At 43.0% G+C, this 21,846-nt stretch overlaps 1 protein-coding gene across 11 annotated transcripts in view; it reads right to left on the reverse strand.

The window, feature by feature from the left end:
• The window catches only part of LOC136004476 (CCR4-NOT transcription complex subunit 1-like), a 70,520-nt gene that overhangs the window by 45,886 nt on the left and 2,788 nt on the right, over positions 1-21,846 (reverse strand). For all 11 annotated transcript variants that reach the window (XM_065660984.1, XM_065660980.1, XM_065660985.1 and 8 more), the window contains exons 2-15: positions 20,543-20,650; positions 17,726-17,824; positions 17,129-17,197; positions 16,975-17,029; positions 16,332-16,535; positions 14,496-14,664; positions 12,213-12,339; positions 11,811-11,921; positions 10,426-10,596; positions 9,749-9,876; positions 5,542-5,782; positions 3,948-4,067; positions 2,485-2,607; positions 2,082-2,233 (exon numbers count right to left, since the gene is read on the reverse strand). In XM_065660984.1, the coding sequence (XP_065517056.1) occupies positions 2,082-2,233; positions 2,485-2,607; positions 3,948-4,067; positions 5,542-5,782; positions 9,749-9,876; positions 10,426-10,596; positions 11,811-11,921; positions 12,213-12,339; positions 14,496-14,664; positions 16,332-16,535; positions 16,975-17,029; positions 17,129-17,197; positions 17,726-17,824; positions 20,543-20,650 (1,877 nt within the window). The remainder of the gene's footprint in view (positions 1-2,081; positions 2,234-2,484; positions 2,608-3,947; positions 4,068-5,541; positions 5,783-9,748; positions 9,877-10,425; positions 10,597-11,810; positions 11,922-12,212; positions 12,340-14,495; positions 14,665-16,331; positions 16,536-16,974; positions 17,030-17,128; positions 17,198-17,725; positions 17,825-20,542; positions 20,651-21,846) is intronic.

Genomic DNA, 21,846 nt, shown 5'->3' on the forward strand with positions numbered 1-21,846 from the left:
ACTGCTGCCCTCTCAACTCACTAGCTCCTTCAGAGGAAGACTTCTCATACGCAGTTTGTGACCAAGTCACAAGCTTGGTCAGCCCATGGTGCCCACAAGCATGGTCAGCCCATGGTGCCCACAAGCACCCCAATTTTACTATAAAAGCCCTCAGTACTAGAAGGAACACGTTGCTTTTTGAAGCCTCTCTGCTACATGATGCCACAACTACAGTGCTCACCAGTGATAAAGAAGTGGCATCAAAAATAGAGTCTCAGAACATGCAGGGTCCTGGTGGCTAAAAGCAGCATCTCCCTGAACACAAACCAGGATAAGTAATAACTACAGCCTAATTAAAGAGCGGGCTCCTAAATCCACTGATTTAGGAGATGGCAGACTTCCGCTGATCAAGTGGAACTACCTTCCCAGACATACTTAACGTTTACTGCGATCTTAATCTTCTGGTCTTCACAATGCTTGCTTCCATTTGTGACCGAAACCTGAACTAATCAAAGCAACTGCTTCATGAAAGAAATACAAGCATTTTCTTTTTAAAGCTCAAAGAGAATAACTAATGGAAAATGACTGCAAGTAGGTCACATTCTTGCATAAAAGGGAATACAAGTAGCTATAAAAAGAAACCAAAAGCTGAGAGAATTATGCCAGTAGAGAACTAGTGAGCTCATGGAATTAAATTAATAAATAAAACTTGATAACACATTAAGATTCAGAACACAGTGACATTAGATGCAAGCCAAGTCTACAGTTAACTATTAAACCTCTAAAATCTGAATGTGGTAGCATGCAAAATAAAAGTTAATTTGTGAGCTGTAGTCTTAGAAGATGCACTTTGAGCTGAAAAGTAACAGCCATCTTCTTAGTTCAAGAGGCATGCTAGGGCATTATATTTCAGAAGCAATATTCAAACAGCATTTTGGAGTTTAACTGCACAGGTCCCCGTAGAAATCAGGAGAATCCTTTACCTTAAAATCTTAGAGCTACCCAAAATTCCCTTCTAGATCAAATATCCATCATGACAAATCTATGTCAATACTCATTTCCTGGCATCTACATCAGAGGCATGAATCATCCTGGATACCTTTAAAGTGTTTCTTAAATTTTTCAAGACAACACTGGCTAAACCAGGGGACACAACAGAAGCCTTAGATCAAGTAACACACTGTTACTGAGACATGACAGCCTCTTTTGGTGTCAAGCTTTAACACCAAAACTAGCATTACCTCTAGCTTTCAGTCCCTCCGGCTCACATGTCACACTATGCTACACCTAGTTAGCTCAAATAGTGCTGCAGTTAAATACCAGCTTGATCTGACAGCAGCAAGAAGTGACACCACAAGTATTTTACAATCAGCCATTTTTACAAAACGTGAACACAGTATTTAAAAAATGGTTTGCCCAATTCCAGTTTCCATCAGCCTTTCTGTAGTCCACCCCTCCCTCTAGCAGATAAAACTGCTCTCCATGACACACTTTTTATTCTGGACCTTAGCTGAACAATCTGGCTTGAAAAAGATCTTAGATATTTTTCACTCTTTGACTGCTCCCAGACTATCCCAAATGAAGACAACAGAAGTTACACATGTCTAGTTTCAGTCTCAATTACATTACAATCATCACTTACCACTTTGCTCCAACACATAATGATTTCATTAGCCCTTTCTGCTAGGGTAGCAACCACACACAGAAGCATTTGGCTTAACACAACCACAAAATCCTTTCCACAGTCATTGCATGCTGTCATATTCTGTAATTATGGCCTGTATACCTTTCTGTCCAAATTACAGCCCTGTACGTAGTCATTAACAACCCAGGATCTGACTAACCAGCCATCCCTCAGTCAAAGCTCAGAGCTCACTTGTTTGATTATAAAGACAGGAACACTCAAACTCTTGTCTCAACTCTGCCTACCCTAAAAGAGAAGTCTCAGTGCAAAATTAAACATACATCTGGATCTATGCCTGTAGCTTATTTATTTTCATGAACCCCATTCTCTGTGTGAAATTCCAAACCAGCTATGACCATGTGCCAGCAAATAAGCTGCAAAGAGATTACACATTCCACATAAGCAGTATAATCCTTACCCAGCACAAGCTTGAAGACATGCCAACATAGTTGCCAAGGTTTCTGGAGGAAGTTGAGCACTTTTGGGCTGATCTTTTTCTGGAGCAAGGCCACCCAGGATAGATGGACATCTTCTCTTTAAAAAAGTCATACAGGCCTGGATGAAAGGCTCCTGGGGGGGGGGGGGGGGGGGGGGGGGAAATAATGTTCTCTTAATCGCCCAAACAGCATCCAAGCCACTATTTCAAACTTGGCAATTGTGCCATGGAAAGAATTGCACTAAGCTATTATAGTTCAGTGAAAACATTGAACTATCAAGACCATGGACACTTTCCACAACATTAAAGCTACTTATAAGATTGTTAAAAGTGACTTGAGTTAATCACTGACAGAGTGAAGAAATAAGAAAAAAACCTGTTTTACCCCATGCTCCCGAATTTTATCTGTGAGCCATTTGTCAAGTTTGAGGTATTCCCGTCGAGAGGCAAGTGCAGCAAGGTCAATAACAAAAGCAAATGGAGTACCATTTAGCAGCATTGACAAGGCCTAAAAGGGGGGGGGGGGGGAAAAATATATCAGAAGACTACTAGTGAAGACACAAGGATAGCCCATCTCCTTTCTTCCCTTTTTAATCCCCATATGTTTCTTAGTAAAGAAATCTTGCTATCGCATAGAATCCCAGCCTGGTTTGGGTTGGAAGGGCCCTTAAAGCTCACCCAGCTCCAACCCCTGCCACGGGCAGGGACCCCTTCCACAGGAGCAGCTTGCTCCAAGCCCCTGTGTCCAACCTGGCCTTGAGCACTGCCAGGGATGGGGCAGCCACAGCTTCTCTGGGCACCCTGTGCCAGCGCCTCAGCACCCTCACAGGGAAGAGTTTTCTTCATGCTGCTATGCTTTTCCTAGTCAACAAAAAAAAAAATTGGTACTACAAGCTTCACTTATTGCTTGCTCAGGAGAGAAATAAGCAAGAGCTCTCATTTCAAATCATGACCCTACCCCTTCTTTGAAGCTACCTTGTGTTGATAGTTAAAACTCCTCTTTATGAATATCCACCAGCAAGTGGAGCTACCAAGTTGATAGTACAACAAAATTAACCAGAAGAGCCTCTCGTCTCCCTGTAAACAGAGCTCAACCCCTTCAGAGCTTCTTTGAATGTGCTATCTCCTCAAAGCGTTCAACTTTTAACACAGAAACTGCTACAACAAAACTGTCTTCAAGCAGCAGTTGATGCTTTTGTACTGAGACATGCAATTATTTTGCATCTAACTTTAGGAAGCAGTAAAGGCCTCAAAGAAGTCAGTCACAACTTCCAGTCTCTTTTGTGAACATGTAAACAGCTGAGAAGTAGTAATATTGTTAAGAAATCCCTGTTCCATGAATCTTAGCAGTGCCACCTTCACACAAATACCTGATGGATATTTACTACATTCTAATTTTAATGGTATTCAAGGTTAAAACAGTCAAAGCTCTTCCTGGATTTACAGTACATTCACATAGCAAGCAGGTCTATTATATTGCTTCCCAAGTAACTTGTCAACTAAGCTACGTAACCAACTCTACTGCAAACACCAAGTGAAATGTCTTGGGCTCATAAGTAGACAGCACTTGCACCCTAGAAAGCATCTGTAGTTAGATACCACAGCTCAGCTGAAGAGCACTTAAAATCCACATGAGCATAGTATTTCTTTTTCCCTTTTTGGCCCCCCTTTTTTTTTTTATAAACTAAGACTAGGTACAGCAGTAACAACTGAATTCAGACATGCTTAAAAAAAGCAATCCTTACTAAATGAGTCACAAGTAAGTTAAACTTAGCTTTTGTTAAAAAGATGAGCAAGTCTGCATAAGACACTGGACAGAAAATAACAGCAGTGCTCTGGAAAACTCACCTTCAAGTCTTGTGCCACATCAAGAATACGTGAGAGTTTTGCCTGGTCATACTGCTCCCCTCTCATGTACCATTCTGCCATTGCATGCATGATCAGCTGACGAATCGAAGGAGACTGACCCTAAGGAGAATTACATTAGGATTGTATTTCATGCCTCTAGGAAAAGGATCAATTACATGAACATTAAGTAGGATATTTTACTTCTAAAGCTTAACATGCAAACATTATTTGCTCTTTAGCTTCAGAACTTCTAAGTTGAGCTTTTTCTGCAATAACAAACTATCCTGGAGCTATTAAAGGATGCAGAATGACTAAGAATGGTAAGTATGTAGAACCTCATCTCTGAGTGTACAGCTCTAATTCTTCTCAATTGTAGAGAAACTGCTTTTGAAATATGCAAATCATTTACAACATGTTATGCTTGACATGATGTCCTGAAGTGAGAATTGCAATGTCACATCTTAACATGGAAAACAGTACCTAGCTCTTTACAGGGACATTTTGAAACTACAGCACAAATAAGATTTTGATGGCAGCAAGGGTTTTGCTTAAAAGGTTTCCTCATCTGGGTAAGTGAAACATCCTCAAGTTGTGGAATGGCACTGTGTAACATGGCAGCCACCATTGTGTACTTAATTCTGAAGCCTACCCTGTGAGAAAATTGCATATTCTGCCATTTGAAGACCTTATGCAAAAAGCACACCACTTGTATCCCACCCCTCATTATGAAATTTTTAAAGAGTTATCAGGAAAAATATAAAATGTTCATAGCACTCCAGCTAGCAAATAGCCATCATTTTGCAGTGAATGTGGACTAAGCTTCTTATTAATGCTACTCGAATAGGACAAGATGTTTTCTACTGCAGATTCCCTCCAACCCCAGAGGCTTCCACTGCTTTAAGTTTCTTCTTATGACTCTTATTTGCTTAATTACCAGCGGACTCAATAATGAAGGCCATACCAAAAGGCCTACTTGTTTCCCTATTAAAAGCATGGATTTGCATATATATTTACCCCATCTCTACATGGAAGCTCTTCTTGAAAAGCCTCAGCAGCAAATCCTAAGTTTTCAGAAAACATCTTAGACTCTTAACAGTATAAATAGTTTCTTTATACCTAGAATAGCCTCCATCTTTTCACAAGTACAATGGAGATAATTTTGGTTTAAACCTCCTCACCTCTTACTGCATCAGGTTTTTACACTTCAAATGTAAGGTAGAGAGTTTTTTTTGGGGGGCGGAAGTGTTGCTGTTGTGAGATTTATGGTGTTTGTTTAAAAACAAGCAAACAAACTCTGGTCAACTTTGGTTAAAACTGAATGGTTAAAACAGTCAAACTTAAATTTGATCTCTACTTTTACAGGAATATTTTCTCAGTGAACATTATTTCTTTGTTCTGAATATACTTCCCCAAAGAAAAATCAAATCACAACAGTTTGCTTCAACTCATATTACTTTGCATTAACCACTTCTTGGGTTTTAAATTACACAGTTCATAAGCTAATACAAGCATTGTTGTTTTAACTGTCCAAATCACTTAAGAAGCTTTCAGTTACCTGAGCAAGCTACAGACACACTCCCGTGAAAATACTTACTTGACCATGCCATGCATAGTGCAAAATGATGGCAGAGTTGGGATGGTTGCCAAGGAAAATTGGCATGAGTGTGGAGATGAGTTCGTGACGCAAGGTATGCCAGGATGTGTTGATCTGTAGTAAGGCCAACACCAACATATCAGGGCAATGCTTGATAGGAAAATTGAAGAGCTGTTTAACCTGCTCATACTGTCCCACTTCTGCCAAACGTAACAGAGACTCAATCAAATCTAGGCTTTTCCTAACAAAAGACAAAAATAGAAACACACCACACACACAAAGGGAGAAAAAAAAAATTAAAGAGGTCAGCTTACAGGATCCAGGATTCCAGCATTTTATAGAACAGAGATAATATAGAATCATAGAATCATAGAATAGTTAGGGTTGGAAAGGACCTCAAGATCATCAAGTTCCAACCCCCCTGCCATGGGCAGGGACACCTCACACTAAACCATCCCACCCAAGGCTTCATCCAACCTGGCCTTGAACACTGCCAGGGATGGAGCACTCACAACCTCCCTGGGCAACCCATTCCAGTGCCTCAGCACCCTCACAGGAAAGAATTTCCTCCTTAGATCCAATCTAAACTTCCCCTGTTTCAGTTTGAACCCGTTACCCCTTGTCCTGTCACTACAGTCCCTGACGAAGAGTCCCTCCCCAGCATCCCTATAGGCCCCCTTCAGATACTGGAAGCTGCTCTGAGGTCCCCACGCAGCTTCTCTTCTCCAGGCTGAACAGCCCCAACTTCCTCAGCCTGTCTTCATACGGGAGGTGCTCCAGTCCCCTGATCATCCTCGTGGCCTCCTCTGGACTTGTTCCAGCAGTTCCATGTCCTTTTTCTGTTGAGGACACCAGAACTGCACACAATGCTCCAGGTGAGGTCTCACAAGAGCAGAGCAGAGGGGCAGGATCACCTCCTTCGCCCTGCTGGTCACGCTCCTTTGGATGCAGCCCAGGATACGGTTGGTTTCTGGGCTGCGAGCGCACACTGCAGCCGGCTCCTGTTCATTTTCTCATCAACCAGCACCCCCAAGTCCTTCTCTGCAGGGCCGCTCTGAATCTCTTCTCTGCCCAGCCTGTGGCTGTGCCTGGGACTGCTCCGACCCAGGTGTAGGACCCTGCACTTGTTGTGGTTGAACTCCATAAGGTTGGCATCAGCCCACCTCACAAGCGTGTCAAGGTCCCTCTGGATGGCATCCCTTCCCTCCAGCCTATCAACCGGACCACACAGCTTGGTGTCATCGGCAAACTTGCTGAGGGTGCACTCAATCCCACTGTCCGTGTCAGCGACGAAGATGTTGAACAAGACCGGTCCCAGCACCGACCCCTGAGGGACACCACTCGTTACCGGTCTCCAGCCGGACATGGAGCCATTGACCACAACTCTTTGTGTGCGGCCATCCAGCCAGTTCTTTATCCACTGAGTGGTCCATCCATCAAATTGATATCTCTCCAATTTAAAGACAAGGATGTCGTGTGGGACAGTGTGAAACGCTTTGCACAAGTCCAGGTAGATGACATCAACTGCTCTACCCCTGTCCATCAATTCTGTAGCCCCATCATAGAAGGCCACCAAATGGGTCAGGCAGGATTTCCCCTTAGTGAAGCCATGCTGGCTGTCACCAAGCACCTTGTTGTTTTTCATGTGCCTTAGCATGCCTTCCAGGAGAATGTGCTCCAGGATTTTGCCAGGCACAGAGGTGAGACTGACTGGTCTGTAATTCCCCGGGTCTTCCATTTTCCCCTTCTTGAAAATGGGGGTTATATTTCCCTTTTTCAAGTCGTCGGGAACTTCACCTGACTGCCAGGATTTTTCAAATACGATGGCCAGTGGCTCAGCAACTTCATTCGCCAGCTCCTTCAGGACCCGCGGTTGGATTCCATCAGGTCGCACGGACTTGTGCACGTTCAGATTTTGAAGATGGCCTCGAGCCAGATCCTCTCCCACAGTGAGCCCAAGGTCTTCATTCTCACAGTCCCTGCGTCTGCCTTCCAAGACTTGGGTGGTGCAGTCAGAGCCTTTGCCAGTGAAGACCGAGGCGAAGAAGTCATTCAGAACCTCAGCCTTCTCCAAATCCTGTGTAGCCAGTTCTCCCAGGAGCTTCCTCAGGGGGCCTATGGTGTCCCTACTCTGTTTTTTGTTTGCTACGTACCTGTAGAATCCCTTCCTGTTACCCTTAACATCCCTGGCCAAGTTTAATTCTAACTGGGCCTTAGCCTTCCTAACCTGGTCCCTAGCTTCCCGGACAACATCCCTGTACTCTACTCAGGCCGCCTGTCCTTGCTTCCATTTTTTATAAGCCTCTTTTTTCCTTTGAATTTTCCTCAGCAGCTCCTTATCCATCCAAGGAGGTCTCCTGGCCCTCCTGCTGCACTTCCTTCTAGTTGGGATGCAACACTCAAATTCGACCATCTCATTATCACTACATCCAAGGCTGCCCTGGAGTACCACATTCTCAACAAGCCCTTCCCTGTTGGTGAGCACGAGGTCAAGCATGGCACCTCTCCTTGTCGGCCCCTCTATTACTTGCGGAAGGAAGTTGTCTTCCACACAATCGAGGAACCTCCTGGATTGCTTGTGCCGTGCAGTGCCATCGTTCCAACAGATGTCAGGGTGGTTGAAATCCCCCATGAGAACAAGGGCCTGCGAGCGTGAGGCTTTTCCTATCTGTCTGTAGAGTGCTTCCTCCACAGGTTCTCCTTGATCAGGTGGCCTGTAACAGATCCCCACAGTAATGTCTCCCACGGCTGTTCTCCCTTTAACCCTGACCCACAAACTCTCTGTAAACTGCTCACCTGTCCCCAGACAGAGTTCCATACTCTCCAGCCTATCCCTAATGTCCTGGGTTTACCAGGAGCCGTTTTGCTCCTTCTTAGCAGCTGGTGCAAGCTCTGTGTTTTGACTTCCAGCCTGGGCAGAGAGCTGATAACACCGATTGGTTTTAATTGTTGCTCAGTAATGTTTATTCTGGCCAAGGACTCTGTGAGCCTCATGCTCTGCTGGGGACGAGGGAGGCCGGGAGGAAGCAGAGACAGGACACCTGACCCAAACTAGCCAAAGAGGTATCCATACCATAGCACGTCATGCCCAGGGAGGTAACTGGGAGTTACCCGGAAGGGGCAGGCTCTCTCTCTTCGGGGGGGTCGAACTCGTTCGGCGGTGGTATCGTATTCTCTTGTTATTTTCTCTTACCAATATTATCATTGGCGGTAGCAGTAGTGGTTTGTGTTATACCTTAGTTACTGGGCTGTTCTTATCTCAACCCGTGGGAGTTACATTCTCCTGATTCTCGTCCCCATCCCTCCGGGAGTGGGGAGGGTTGAGGGGGGTGAGTGGACGACCTGTGTGGTTTGGTTTAAACCACACCTAACATAAAGGGCAACTCCCCCTCCCTGCCTGCCAGGCCTGTCTTTTCTAAAGAGCCTGTAACCTTCCATTCCAACACTCCAGTTATAGGAGCCATCCCATCATGTTTCTGTGATGCCTATTATATCATACCCCTGTAGGTGTGCACACATCTCTATTTCCTCTTGTTTGCTCCCCATACCACAGCACGTCATGCCCAGGACGTAGAACTGGAGGCAGTTACCCAGAAGGTTCTAGTTCATTGCTCAGATCAGGCTGGGTATCGGTCAGTGGGTGGTGAGCGGTTGTATTCTGTTCCTTTTCTATTTCCCTTATCATTATTATTATTGGTGGTAGCAGCAGTGATTTGTGTTATACCTTAGTTACTGGGCTGTTCTTATCTCAACCCGTGGGAGTTACTTCCTTTCAATTCTCCTCCCCATCCCTCTGGGAGTGGGGGGAGGAAGGAGGGGGAGTGAGAGAGCAAGCTACGTGGCTGGGCTTAAACCTCAACACAAGTAAAGCAGGTTTCACTAATGTCATCCTGGGAAAGACATTTAAATTCTTACCACCTCTAAACCTTTCTATCAGCTCACAGTACGTCCCAAATTATATTAGCAGAAATTCTCCAGAGAACTAGATGACTCCAATAAAAGCAGGAACTAGCAGTACACTTTCAAATATTATGGAAACACATGAGAAGTTCAGGTAACATGAGAACTTTCATCAATCAAACGTTGTAAAAATACTGATGTCTTGGGATATACACAGCTAAAAATCTGGTTGCATGACTACAAAGCCACATTTGACCAGACAAGTAATCTAACTCTAGGTATGAAAAGCAGTTGGAAGCAGGTTTACCATGTAGCGATTTCCCTGTTGTCATCCTCTGGTGGTGCCTTCAGGATATCTGTGGCAACAGTATGACAAGGGTAGTCGGCAAAACAGAAGATGTCAGGGTTTATGAGGGAATGTTGAATGAAGGAGAGCTGGAATAAAAGACAACAGAAATAGTTTATTTAGAGTTTAGGGTTCCTTCCACTTTATCGACTGCCACATTTCTGAAAATTATGCAAATCAATGAATCAGTAGAGATGAGCCAAGATATATTATCAGTGTTTTACATAAGACTGAACCTCACACTTCCCCCAGGATTTCTGAAAACAAGATACAGATGTGCTGAGGGGACTTGTCTGCACAAAGATGTAGCCCTTTCATGTAGCCAGGTAAAAAAAGCTCACAGCACAACTGTGCAGCAACAGTTCTACACTCAGCTGAATCATGCACCAGAATTCTGCTAAAACCAAAGGTGCTGCCACACATGTACAGCAAGTGACCATCTCCTCTCAAACAATGCAGACACTGTTCAATTAACAGACTGTACTTCAGTAACATACCTGAGGCCTATGCCTTAACAGGCCAAGTTCTCCAGTGTGGCTTGTCTCAAAATTCACATTACCAATCCACATTTACCTTTCAATAAATCCAGGAACTTGGCAGGTGTTGTACAGATACAGCAGAAACACTAGTACGCTTACCTGGCCCTCTGCATGCTTCCAAGGTCTATATATGGCATTAACAGGAAAAACTTCCATGCCCAGCCCTCTCTGGATGCCGAACACCACAATATGCAGGCCCTTGCTGTCACGAATCTGAAATCCCAGATGGTCCAATTCATAGGTTACTACTTTGAAGTCTAGGCTAGGATTCTGCAACCAGAAAAACAGGTAGTCAGCCTTAAACATTAGAGTCTTCAACACTGTCTTGTAAGAACCCCTCTTCATCAGTAATTTGCCCAGCTTAACATACACCTGACTTCTAGTTGAAAGCAAGGGCTTTGGTTTTAAAAAGAACAGGATTTAGATAGTTGTGAGAACTTGATGCAAGTTAATGTTTGAAACTAGCCTGTGAGATTGCACTTCCCCAGCACCACAGGCAGTAATGTCTATCCTTCCAAACATTTCATTAAGAGTTCCTCAAAACAAAACAAAAAAACCCAAAAAAACAAACAACAAAACCAAAACCCACAAACACACAACCCCTTTCTTAGCATGCTAACTCATTCCTTTTGTAGACTTCCATATGCCCTCCAATAAAAGGCAAAAGGGTCTGACAACCTGGCAAGCAGAACTTGCTTTTCCTTTTGGATAATGTACACTGCAAGTAATTGCAAAGCACCTATTTGATTTTCAGCAGTAGCATGAAACCATAAGGATGAGGGAGCTTGGAGGGAACCATGGGCACTGTGGACCACAGACCACTCATTTCAGAGATACACGAGCACCAAAGAAAGCTAGTTGTATGTTCCAAGATTTAGGAAAATAAAGCAGGGACACCTGCATAGATTACAGATGATGTACAAAAAAAAATAATAAATAAAATCACCCAATATAAGGTAGGCAAAGGTAATGGCACTCACATTTCACCGAGTTAATTGCAAAAATTGCTGCTTAGAAGTGGTGGAGAAAGGTTCTTATTTCTGAAGCCTCATCACACACAAGAAACATTTAGTGTTTTGGAATGAGTAGCTACAAAAATATTTTGCCTTTTCATCATCAATGCCTACAGTGAGATGTTTTCTAAAACAAGGTGCCTGATGCACTAAACTTTCCACTGCCAGAAGTAAGTTCAAGCACACAAACCCTCAGAGGACATATGCTGGAGTACATGGGAGCAGTGTGGAATAAAATCTGAAGCTGCACCCAAGTTTGCCATTCAGACAGCTTTTTCCCCACAACTCCTCAAAATATTCTTGTTCATGAGGAAAGAACACTACTAGTCATTTAAGTACAGCAACACAGCTATATTAATGAGATTCAAAGCCATTCAGGCTGCTAGGAGCTTAAAATGCTTTATATTCACACCGAGACATGCCCTTCTTGAAGATATTCTGCATAAAGGCCAAGATGCTCACAAAACTTACCAGCTCTTTAAGAACATCAATTAAGACCTCCACATTCCAGGTATGGGCTTGTGCTCCATCACTTTTATCTTTCCCATCACTCCAAATCCCACTGCCAGGAGCCGAAATAGACTGCAAGTTAAATACACTCCATTAAATACTAGGTAAGAATAAAGCAGTCTCAAAAGCCCCTAGCTACATAACTCCCAGCACTATAAAGGCAAAAAGTTCAGACCAGTAATGTCACCAGTTGCACACAACTGAGAATCTTTCATTCAAGAATGTGTTATAGACATTTTCAGCAGAACAGTTAGACTTGTAAGTGTTGAATAATAAAAGCAAGTCTTGAACTACTAGAGAACAGCATTTTAACTCCTTATTATCTGCTGATTAAAATATATCTAAGCCCAATAGGTCACTCACTTGTAATGGAATACCATCTGTCAACCCCGAATGAGTTCGAGCCATCATCCCCAAAACCCTGGCAACCTGGGCAGCTGTAACTTCCCGAACACCAAACTGCATGATTATGTTGCGACATTCTTCCATGCTAAGATATATTAAAAATAAAAAATAAAAAAAAAAAAAAAGAATTTAAAAAACCAAACAAAGACACACACACAAACCCAGAGAGATCTTAATTCAAAAGCAGGTTTCACTGTGGCACAACATAAGACAGACCAAAACAAGACCTGTATGTACAGTTGGGAGAAACTAATCACAAACTAAACCATAACCATTCACTCAGCCTCAGTCACATTAGTCAAATGATCCAATATAATAAAATTCCATGAGAAGCAAGAAGAGAAATTCGGTAGAAGCTCCATGCAATTATTTAAATGAAACATGCTGTGCCATGTATTCAGTTCAAAGCTAGGTCTACTTAAGTGACAGCAAGAGATGTTTCACAGGCTATGCTCTGTCAAAGCAAAAGCACAGGGTAGGTTTAGCAGTTTGCTGTTAGAAACACTTCCATGCATTGACCTGTTATACAGCTTCAAAGAGTGAAGTTTTTGCTAGCTAAAAGTAAAACAAAGGCTTTGAGAATGCATGTTCAAACCAATGACGTGCACTGTTCAAAAGGTAAGCTATGAAAGTATGGATGCCTTCTGGCCTTGTGCAAGGCCAGGTGTCTCTGAGCAGAGGTTGTTAACAACAACCTTTGAGGAGCCCAAAAACCAAACAATGAGCAGATGCTGAAGTTTCAATTTTAGAACTGAAAGCCCTTTTTTGCAATGCGTTTCACTTTGTGAACACTTCTTTAGGCCAACAAGATGCATACAGCATCAGTACAGATAACATATGCCTCCTAAAACAGTGTTTAACAAAGGAAAATTTTCAACATCTTCCAACACATTGTGTTTCCTCACTTCCCTATTTGAACAGAAACTTATGTGAAAAACAGATTTTATCATCTCCCCAAAAGTAGTCACTAGTCTTTTAAAATACAAAATCATTTAGTTCTCTTAGCTTATGCTTCTTAAATGGATCTTCCTAAAAAAAAAAACAAAACAAAACAAAAAAAAAAACCACCAAAACACACACCCCACAAAAAAATAATAAAAAGGAAAAAACAAACACAAAAAGAAAAACGAACAAAAAAACCCCAACAAAAACCACACAACACATTAAGTTCATATTGAGGGCTAAGACTAAGGCCCCCATCAAAACCAGCCACAGGCTTGCAGGCTCCTGTTACCACTATTAGAGCACTATCCTAAATCCTTAAAAACAGTATTCAGAAGTTGAGCTGGATTTGTGCAGATAGTAGGTATACAGCAGGAAAGACATTCAATATATAATGAATAATGTAATATAGCCAAATTAACTCTTCAAAAGAAAGCTTCTAAGTAGTCTAGCTTCTCCTGCTTTTCTAGTAACTATTCCAACTTGCATATAAGCAAATAGCCCATATAACACAATACTTATGCCATATGCAAAGCTCTTCAGTCCTATTGAGGCCACACCTGCAAACCCATAGGATTCTGTACATGACAGCCCATTTTGCATGGCTCCAGCAAGTCCAAGTGACAGCTTCCCATCTAACATTTCAGACTAGGGGCACAGAGCAAGAATATGGAACACCACTGAAGACGTGGGTCATGTATTGCTACGAACATATGTGCAGATCCAGGCTGAGTTTAAGAGCTGTATTTTACCAAAATAAGCCTAAGCAGGCAAAGACTGATGCAGCTGTGAAGATACTCTAGCATTTCACTATCATAATTAGATCCTACAGCTACAAACGATCTCAGTCATACTGTGTACCACACTGATCAAACCCCAGTACAAACAGAAAGCTGCTGCTGGCCAACTCTTGAAGCAAGACTATTACATTCAGTTCTTCTGTAACCTGTTTCATATGAACAGGGAGCTAAGAGCAGCCTGGCACAAAAGCAAAGCTCTTCCAAAGATCTAGTAAGATTTAGTTGGGATTTATTCTGCCTAGCCATTTCGGTTTTACTTAAAACAAGAAAGGGCAATTGTCAAATTCTTATAAAACCTTCATGAAGAATTTGAATACCTTTACAATCTCAACAGACATGCTACACACATTAGAAGAAAGCAAAATATAAAACAGGAATTAAAACAAGAGACCTCACAATACTCAGTGAGGTTCTAGTTATTTTAGTACTGCAAGTGTTTTTTACCCTTTGTCTCAAGAAACAAGAAGGAAAACCACTACTACCCAAGATGCCTACAAACCTTGTACAAAAGCCATAACCAACTTCTTGCATGAAATCTGCCAGAGAACTCTCCATCATGGTTTTGGCTATCCCTCCAGAATCAGGCAGGATCCTGTCCATTAGAATGTCCCGTTTTTCAGGGTAGAGAAGTGGTGAAAGCACCACAGGACAACACTCCTGGGGAAAATCTAAAGACAAGAAAAAAAAAAAAGTGTCAAAAAACCCCAGAACACTAGTTGCATGCAAGTGACTTTGAAATAATTTGACTGCTGTGCTAGTTTCCCCACTGCTGCAGAAATCAAGAGGGCACTCACTCACACAGCATCCCTCCATCCCAGCTCCCCATTCTCTACAGGCACTTGAATATTCATAGACTGGTTTGGGTTGAAGGGAGCTTAAAGCTCATCCAGTTCCAACCCCTGCCACAGGCAGGGACCCCTTCCACTGGAGCAGCTTGCTCCAAGCCCCTGTGTCCAACCTGGCCTTGAGCACTGCCAGGGATGGGGCAGCCACAGCTTCTCTGGGCACCCTGTGCCAGCGCCTCAGCACCCCCACAGGGAAGAATTTCTTCCTTATATCTGATCTAAATCTTTCCTCTGTTAGCTTAAAGCCATTCTCCATCCTATCTCTACAGGCCCTTGTATTCCTAGAGAATAAGAATGTAGAATAGACTGGGTTCCCACAGGGTCAACTGCAGCTGCCCAAAAGGGCTAATAGCAAGTTTAGAATTGGACTGTCAGTAACAGCAGTTATAAACAAGAACAAAAAAACAAAAGCAAACAAACAAAAAAAAAAAACCACAAACTAAACACAGAGCAGGAAATAACACAAGTAGGACAGCAAAAGCCTCTCCTCCAACACAGGAAGTATTAGGAAACAAAGGACCTGCTATTGAGTCTAAGAAGTCTAGGCAATCTAAACCAGGCACTTGGCATGAAAAGAGAGAATGCTCCCTTCTTCCTCCCTGGGAAGCAAAGTCTAAGGAAGACACAGTAACAAGAGAACCAGATGTGTGGATGGGAGTTCAGTCCACAGTGGAAAGCAGCAAAGACACCTCATGGGTGGGCTTTCCTGAGACAGCATTATCCTTAGTTAAGGTGATGCATAATGTCTCCATACTCTTTGGAGACACTCAGAAAAGAGTTCCCAATTTCCCAAAACAAAGTGGGGGGAATTACAGAAGCTAATACACTAAATCTTCATTTAAGTATAACTTCTTAGTTCATACTTCAACAAGCAATAAATATTTTGCTCTTGTATAAGGGGTGCTTTGCTCTAGGTCTGGAGAGAGCCAGGGAGTGGGATCAGTTAAATCCAGTTAGTTTCTCAAGTCCAAATCCTTATTCTGATGGGTTTACAGCAAACACCATTTCAGAAAGGAAGACACTACCCTGCCATCACAAGGACCATGGTAGCTTCCAAGAAATTAACCAGTTTTATTCAAAAGCACTTCCCTCCCTGTGCTAGTGCACAACCCAGTGCTTAAAATATACTATACCTGTTTGAAATGTTTGTTCCTTATGCTGTAAGGAGCTCAAGTTTTCAAACTACCCTGCACCGAGTTGCTTTAAGTTAAATCTACAAATACCATCCCCCACAAGCATAGATTCAAATACCCCCTACTTAATACTGATTTATCACTCCTCAGAAAAAACAAACATGATACCACATTACTGCTCACTGAAATAAACCCCAGTACATTATGCCAAGACAATGGTATTTTTCTGTCAGTTGACAGAGTTCTGAAAACGTACAAGCTCCCCACCATCTGTAACATACTGCACTGGCAGTAAGTTACAAAAATCCATTTCAAAGTCTGCATTTAGTCAGGCTTCCTGACAACCACCACACTTACCTCTACGTAATGTTTTGAGGAAAGTGTCAATCTGTTCCTGTCCTACCCCAAAGGCTCCCTTCTGCTCAAAAAGGAGATGGGAGAGGAGAAGGTGCAGGACCTCTATTGCAATATCTTGGAAGCCACCTTCTTGATTTCCACTGACGTCCGCGTCAACGTAAGAGCGCAAAAGATCCGGGAGTTTCTGTTTGATAAACTGGGCAGCTTTTGAAGAAAAAAGAGGCAAGAATCAAAACCTGAATTTCTTTTTAATGTGAAGACTCTTTCTAGCTAGGTACTATTCTCTTAATCTGAGTTTGTTTACTGCAAGCCACAACAGTTAAGAGTTAAATAGAAGTCTTAACCCATACCTCAGAACTCAAATATTACTGGACAGCTAAAAGAAAATATCACAGTACCTCAATTTGATTCATTATCTAACAAGTCATTCATGGAAGAGACCTTCAACTTCATATAAGACAAGGTGACTGTGCTATCTACTATCCCTCTCAAAATGGTGTTAGACTCAAATGGCACCACTAATTGCAAGGTCTTGCATTACTCAGGTCATGCAGACACACTTCTATCCATCTCCAGAAAGCTCGCTCACTGCTTACAAAGAAAAAATGCATCCCTGCTGCAGTACTTCAGAAACTTCACTTACCAAAACCTCGTAGATCTGAGCTGAAAGAGTTCAGTAAAGCAAGACCAAAAATCACCTACAAACAAGAATGAGTATCACAGTAAGGGGACATCATCCTTGCTAACAAGCTTAGTCAAAAAACATTAAAGTATTTTCAAAATAAGTGTTCACCTACCTCTTGAACCTTACTTAGTTTGATGACTTTACTCAATTGGGCAAATAAGTGGGGTGAAGGCTTTAGACTCTGAAACAGACAAGAAGAGTTAAATGGAAGCTGTTATGGAATTAGTGTCTTTTGAAATGCAGCAGTCTACCCAGAGTTCATTTGTATATCTGGAATATTAGAAACTATTGTGTAGGTTAACACAAAGCTTATGTGGCTAAACAGACATCTTTGGAACTACTTTTAGATACATCTAAACTAAAAGTTTCTTCTGCATATCCCACTCTTTCACTCTCAAACCACTATCGTGGCTTTGATATTGAAAGAGAAGCACTGATGAATTATTTCGGTTCTAGCTACCACAAACAAGCCATAAACTACTAACCTTAGATTAAGCTTTAAAATTAGTCTGCAGTCATTCCAAGTGACTAACTTGCTCTAACTAATCCAACTTGTGGACAAGCTAAATTTTTTGAAGACTTAAGTGCAACCAATCTTAGCCATAAAAAAAACAATCCAGGAAAAACCCAAGGGAAAACCAACTGGTCACCTACAGACCACTTCACTGCAGTTACTGACACTGGGATCCCCTTCAAAAAACATACAAACCTTCTGATAGTGCAATGGATTGTCAATGGCGTAAGACAGCGTCGAGATAAAGTTTGGTTTTGTAATCAGCAATACACACTCCTGGATCAGAAACTGAGTCTGAAAAGAACAAGATAACTTGAAAACCCTCACATTGCTTCATAACAGGACAATAAAACATAGCTTCTACTGTCCACAGTGTGCAGCAAAATTAAACAAAGATAAGGTCTTTTTAACTGCGCAAATTCTCATTAATGGCAAAGTTTTTTATTCCAGTTTTCTTCAGGTTTGGTTAGCTTTCCCTTTTAAGACTAAGTGATCAAACAATCTCCATCATACATGCAATATTTCGTTTTCTGCAAGCATCTTCCCACATTGCAAAAGACAATCTAAGAATATTTGATTCCATTTACGAGCTAAAAAGCCTGTGGCAAAATGGCTTAAGGATGAAAACGTTCCTCAGAGAACAGACATCAGAAGTGTCAGTAAGTGGATTTGGACGAAGTTCTAAAAAACAAAGAAAGGCTTTCAAAATAGAGCACTGCACATGCTGGTAAAAGCAATTGTACTAAAGCTATCTGGTTTTCCAGATCAAGCAACTATAAGAGTCATATATCAACAATTTGTTGTCTTCTGACTGAGGACAAGCAAAACATGCCTGCAATTGAAAGGCCATAGACCACAAAAGAAGTCAGCTTAAAACTACTAAAGGATCACCTGCTACAAGCTCAGGAGTGCTGCATCCCAACTAGAAGGAAGTGCGGCAGGAGGGCCAGGAGACCTCCTTGGATGGATAAGGAGCTGCTGAGGAAAATTCAAAGGGAAAAAGAGGCTTATAAAAAATGGAAATAAGGACAGGCAGCCTGGGAAGAGTACAGGCATGCTATCCGGGAAGCTAGGGACCAGGCTAGGAAAGATAAGGCCCCGTTAGAATTAAACTTGGACAGGGATGTGACAGGAAGGGATTCTACAGGTACATTGCAACTAAAAGACAGACGAGGGACAACGTGGGCCCTTCTCTGGAAGCTATCAGAACTGGCTACGCAGGATTTGGAGAAGGCTGAGGTTCTGAATGACTTCTTTGCCTCGGTCTTCACTGGCAAAGGCTCTGACTGCACCACCCAAGTCTTGGAAGGCAGACGCAGGGACTGTGAGAATGAAGACCTTGGGCCCACTGTGGGAGAGGATCTGGCTCGAGGCCATCTTCAAAATCTGAACGTGCACAAGTCCGTGGGACCTGATGGAATCCATCCGCGGGTCCTGAAGGAGCTGGCGAATGAAGTTGCTGAGCCACTGGCCATCATATTTGAAAAATCATGGCAGTCAGGTGAAGTTCCCGACGACTGGAAAAAGGGAAATATAACCCCCATTTTCAAGAAGGGGAAAATGGAAGACCCGGGGAATTACAGAGCAGTCAGTCTCACCTCTGTGCCTGGCAAAATCTTGGAGCACATTCTCCTGGAAGGCATGCTAAGGCACATGAAAAACAACAAGGTGCTTGGTGACAGCCAGCATGGCTTCACTAGGGGGAAATCCTGCCTGACCAATTTGGTGGCCTTCTATGATGGGGCTACAGAACTGATGGACAGGGGTAAAGCAGTTGACGTCATCTACCTGGACTTGTGCAAAGCGTTTCACACTGTCCCACAGAACATCCTTGTCTCTAAATTGGAGAGATATCAATTTGATGGATGGACCACTCGGTGGATAAAGAACTGGCTGGATGGCCGCACACAAAGAGTTGTGGTCAATGGCTCCATGTCCAACTGGTGGTTGTCTCTCAGGGATCAGTGTTGGGACCGGTCTTGTTTAACATCTTCATCGCTGACATGGACAGTGGGATTGAGTGCGCCCTCAGCAAGTTTGCCGATGACACCAAGCTGTGTGGTCCGGTTGATACGCTGGAGGGAAGGGATGCCATCCAGAGGGACCTTGACACGCTTGTGAGGTGGGCTGGTGCCAACCTTATGAAGTTCAACCATGACAAGTGCAAGGTCCTACACCTGGGTCGGAGCAATCCCAGGCACAGCTACAGGTTGGGCAGAGAAGAGATTCAGAGCGGCCCTGCAGAGAAGGCCTTGGGGGTGCTGGTCGATGAGAAAATGAACACGAGCCGGCTGCAGTGTGCGCTCGCAGCCCAGAAACAAACCGGATCCTGGGCTGCATCCAAAGGAGCGTGACCAGCAGGGCGAAGGAGGTGATCCTGCCCCTCTGCTCTGCTCTTGTGAGACCTCACCTGGAGCATTGTGTGCAGTTCTGGTGTCCTCAACATAAAAAGGACATGGAACTGTTGGAACAAGTCCAGAGGAGGCCACGAGGATGATCAGGGGACTGGAGCACCTCCCGTATGAAGACAGGCTGAGGAAGTTGGGGCTGTTCAGCCTGGAGAAGAGAAGGCTGCGTGGGGACCTCAGAGCAGCTTCCAGTACCTGAAGGGGGCCTATAGGGATGCTGGGGAGGGACTCTTCATCAGGGACTGTAGTGACAGGACAAGGGGTAACGGGTTCAAACTGAAACAGGGGAAGTTTAGATTGGATCTAAGGAGGAAATTCTTTCCTGTGAGGGTGGTGAGACACTGGAATGGGTTGCCCAGGGAGGTTGTGAGTGCTCCATCCCTGGCAGTGTTCAAGGCCAGGCTGGATGAAGCCTTGGGTGGGATGGTTTAGTGTGAGGTGTCCCTGCCCATGGCAGGGGGGCTGGAACTTGATGATCTTGAGGCCCTTTCCAACCCTAACTATTCTATGATTCTACTACCTCTTACCTGCCTTCATGCTTAAATCTTATTGCAGATTTTTAACAACCAAACGTAATAAGCAGATTCCTTAGTACAAACTGTACCTGATGAAAATCTTTGCCACTGCTTTTACCATCGCCGCTGAAATCCACATGCGAGAATAGGCAGCGTAGTAAATGCCTGTCTGCTTCAGGACCGTGCCTATTCACAATCTGGAAAAGAAAAACCCAAACCATAACTTGGTAGTGAATAGTCATTACAGAGCAAGATCTGGGTCTAGTACTGTGAACACAGCAGTACTTCTAGTGGTTAAGTCATGTACAATTTTAACAAAACTGCTAAGAATGTTCCTTTTTGGTCAGTAACCTTAGAAACCAAGTCATTAACCCTACTGGCAAATGAAAAGTATAAACCAAGAGATAAAAAAAAAGGATTTAGACATGAGTCATTGACACAGAAGCCATGCATTTCATGGGTAGTATTCTTAAAAAGCTAAGTAAAAGGGATTTTCAAGAAACCTAGAGGAGGATTTCAAGCTTCTCTGCTACCAAAGCAGCCCAGAACCCACACAGTGCCATGGCCTCACTTTTTACTACAGCTACAGTGCCTAACTGCAGGAGTATGGCCATGGAACAGCCTGCACCTCTGTGCTATGCCTGTGTAGCAGGAATTTATCCCAGAGCCAAGCCACCACACAGCATCTCCACAGATCTTTGAGGCAGCTTCTGCGTTTTCTCCTGATCATGACTGACTTGACTGCCATTACTCCAGGGTCTTTTAAAATATAAGGGAATACTACACAGGAAGCGTTTCCTGACATCTAAAGAAAAAAAGTTCATCTCAAACTTGCTTATTAGCAAGCTTTAAAAAAAAAAAAAAAATCAAATGCCACAGTCTGAACACCTGCAGCTGAGACTTTTTACAAAGTCTTTTCCCTGTCATTTTGCTCATTCAACCGAATTCTACACCTCAGTCAGAAAGAGGTGATCTGTGTATTTGTTAATTTGCAACACCTATCACTCATCACTACATCTTAACAGCATTACGTCTTTGCTAGCATCCCCTGTCATTTGCCTCAAGTCTAACTCTTGACTACAGACCAGGTCATCAGCTTTGTCTGAAGTATCTTCAGGATGTTTCAGTGCTTATTCACTTCTTTAAATCTCATCTAACACAACAGCATTACTTGTTTTTAATAAAACCCATACTGGCAGAAATTTGAAGTCACAATCACCAGCAGCTTGCCTCTTTTGTCTAAATAGTACAGCTAACATCAAATACAACCTTTATTGGCAAGTTTTTTGCCATTGTTCCTCCAGGACAGACACAACATGTGCCAGCAAAAACCAGCAGCTCTGCATGTGCACTGAATGCCTCCATCAAGTCCACTACTTCACCCCATCATAAA

Source organism: Lathamus discolor, chromosome W (assembly GCF_037157495.1).
Source record: "Lathamus discolor isolate bLatDis1 chromosome W, bLatDis1.hap1, whole genome shotgun sequence".
NCBI lineage: Eukaryota > Metazoa > Chordata > Aves > Psittaciformes > Psittacidae > Lathamus > Lathamus discolor.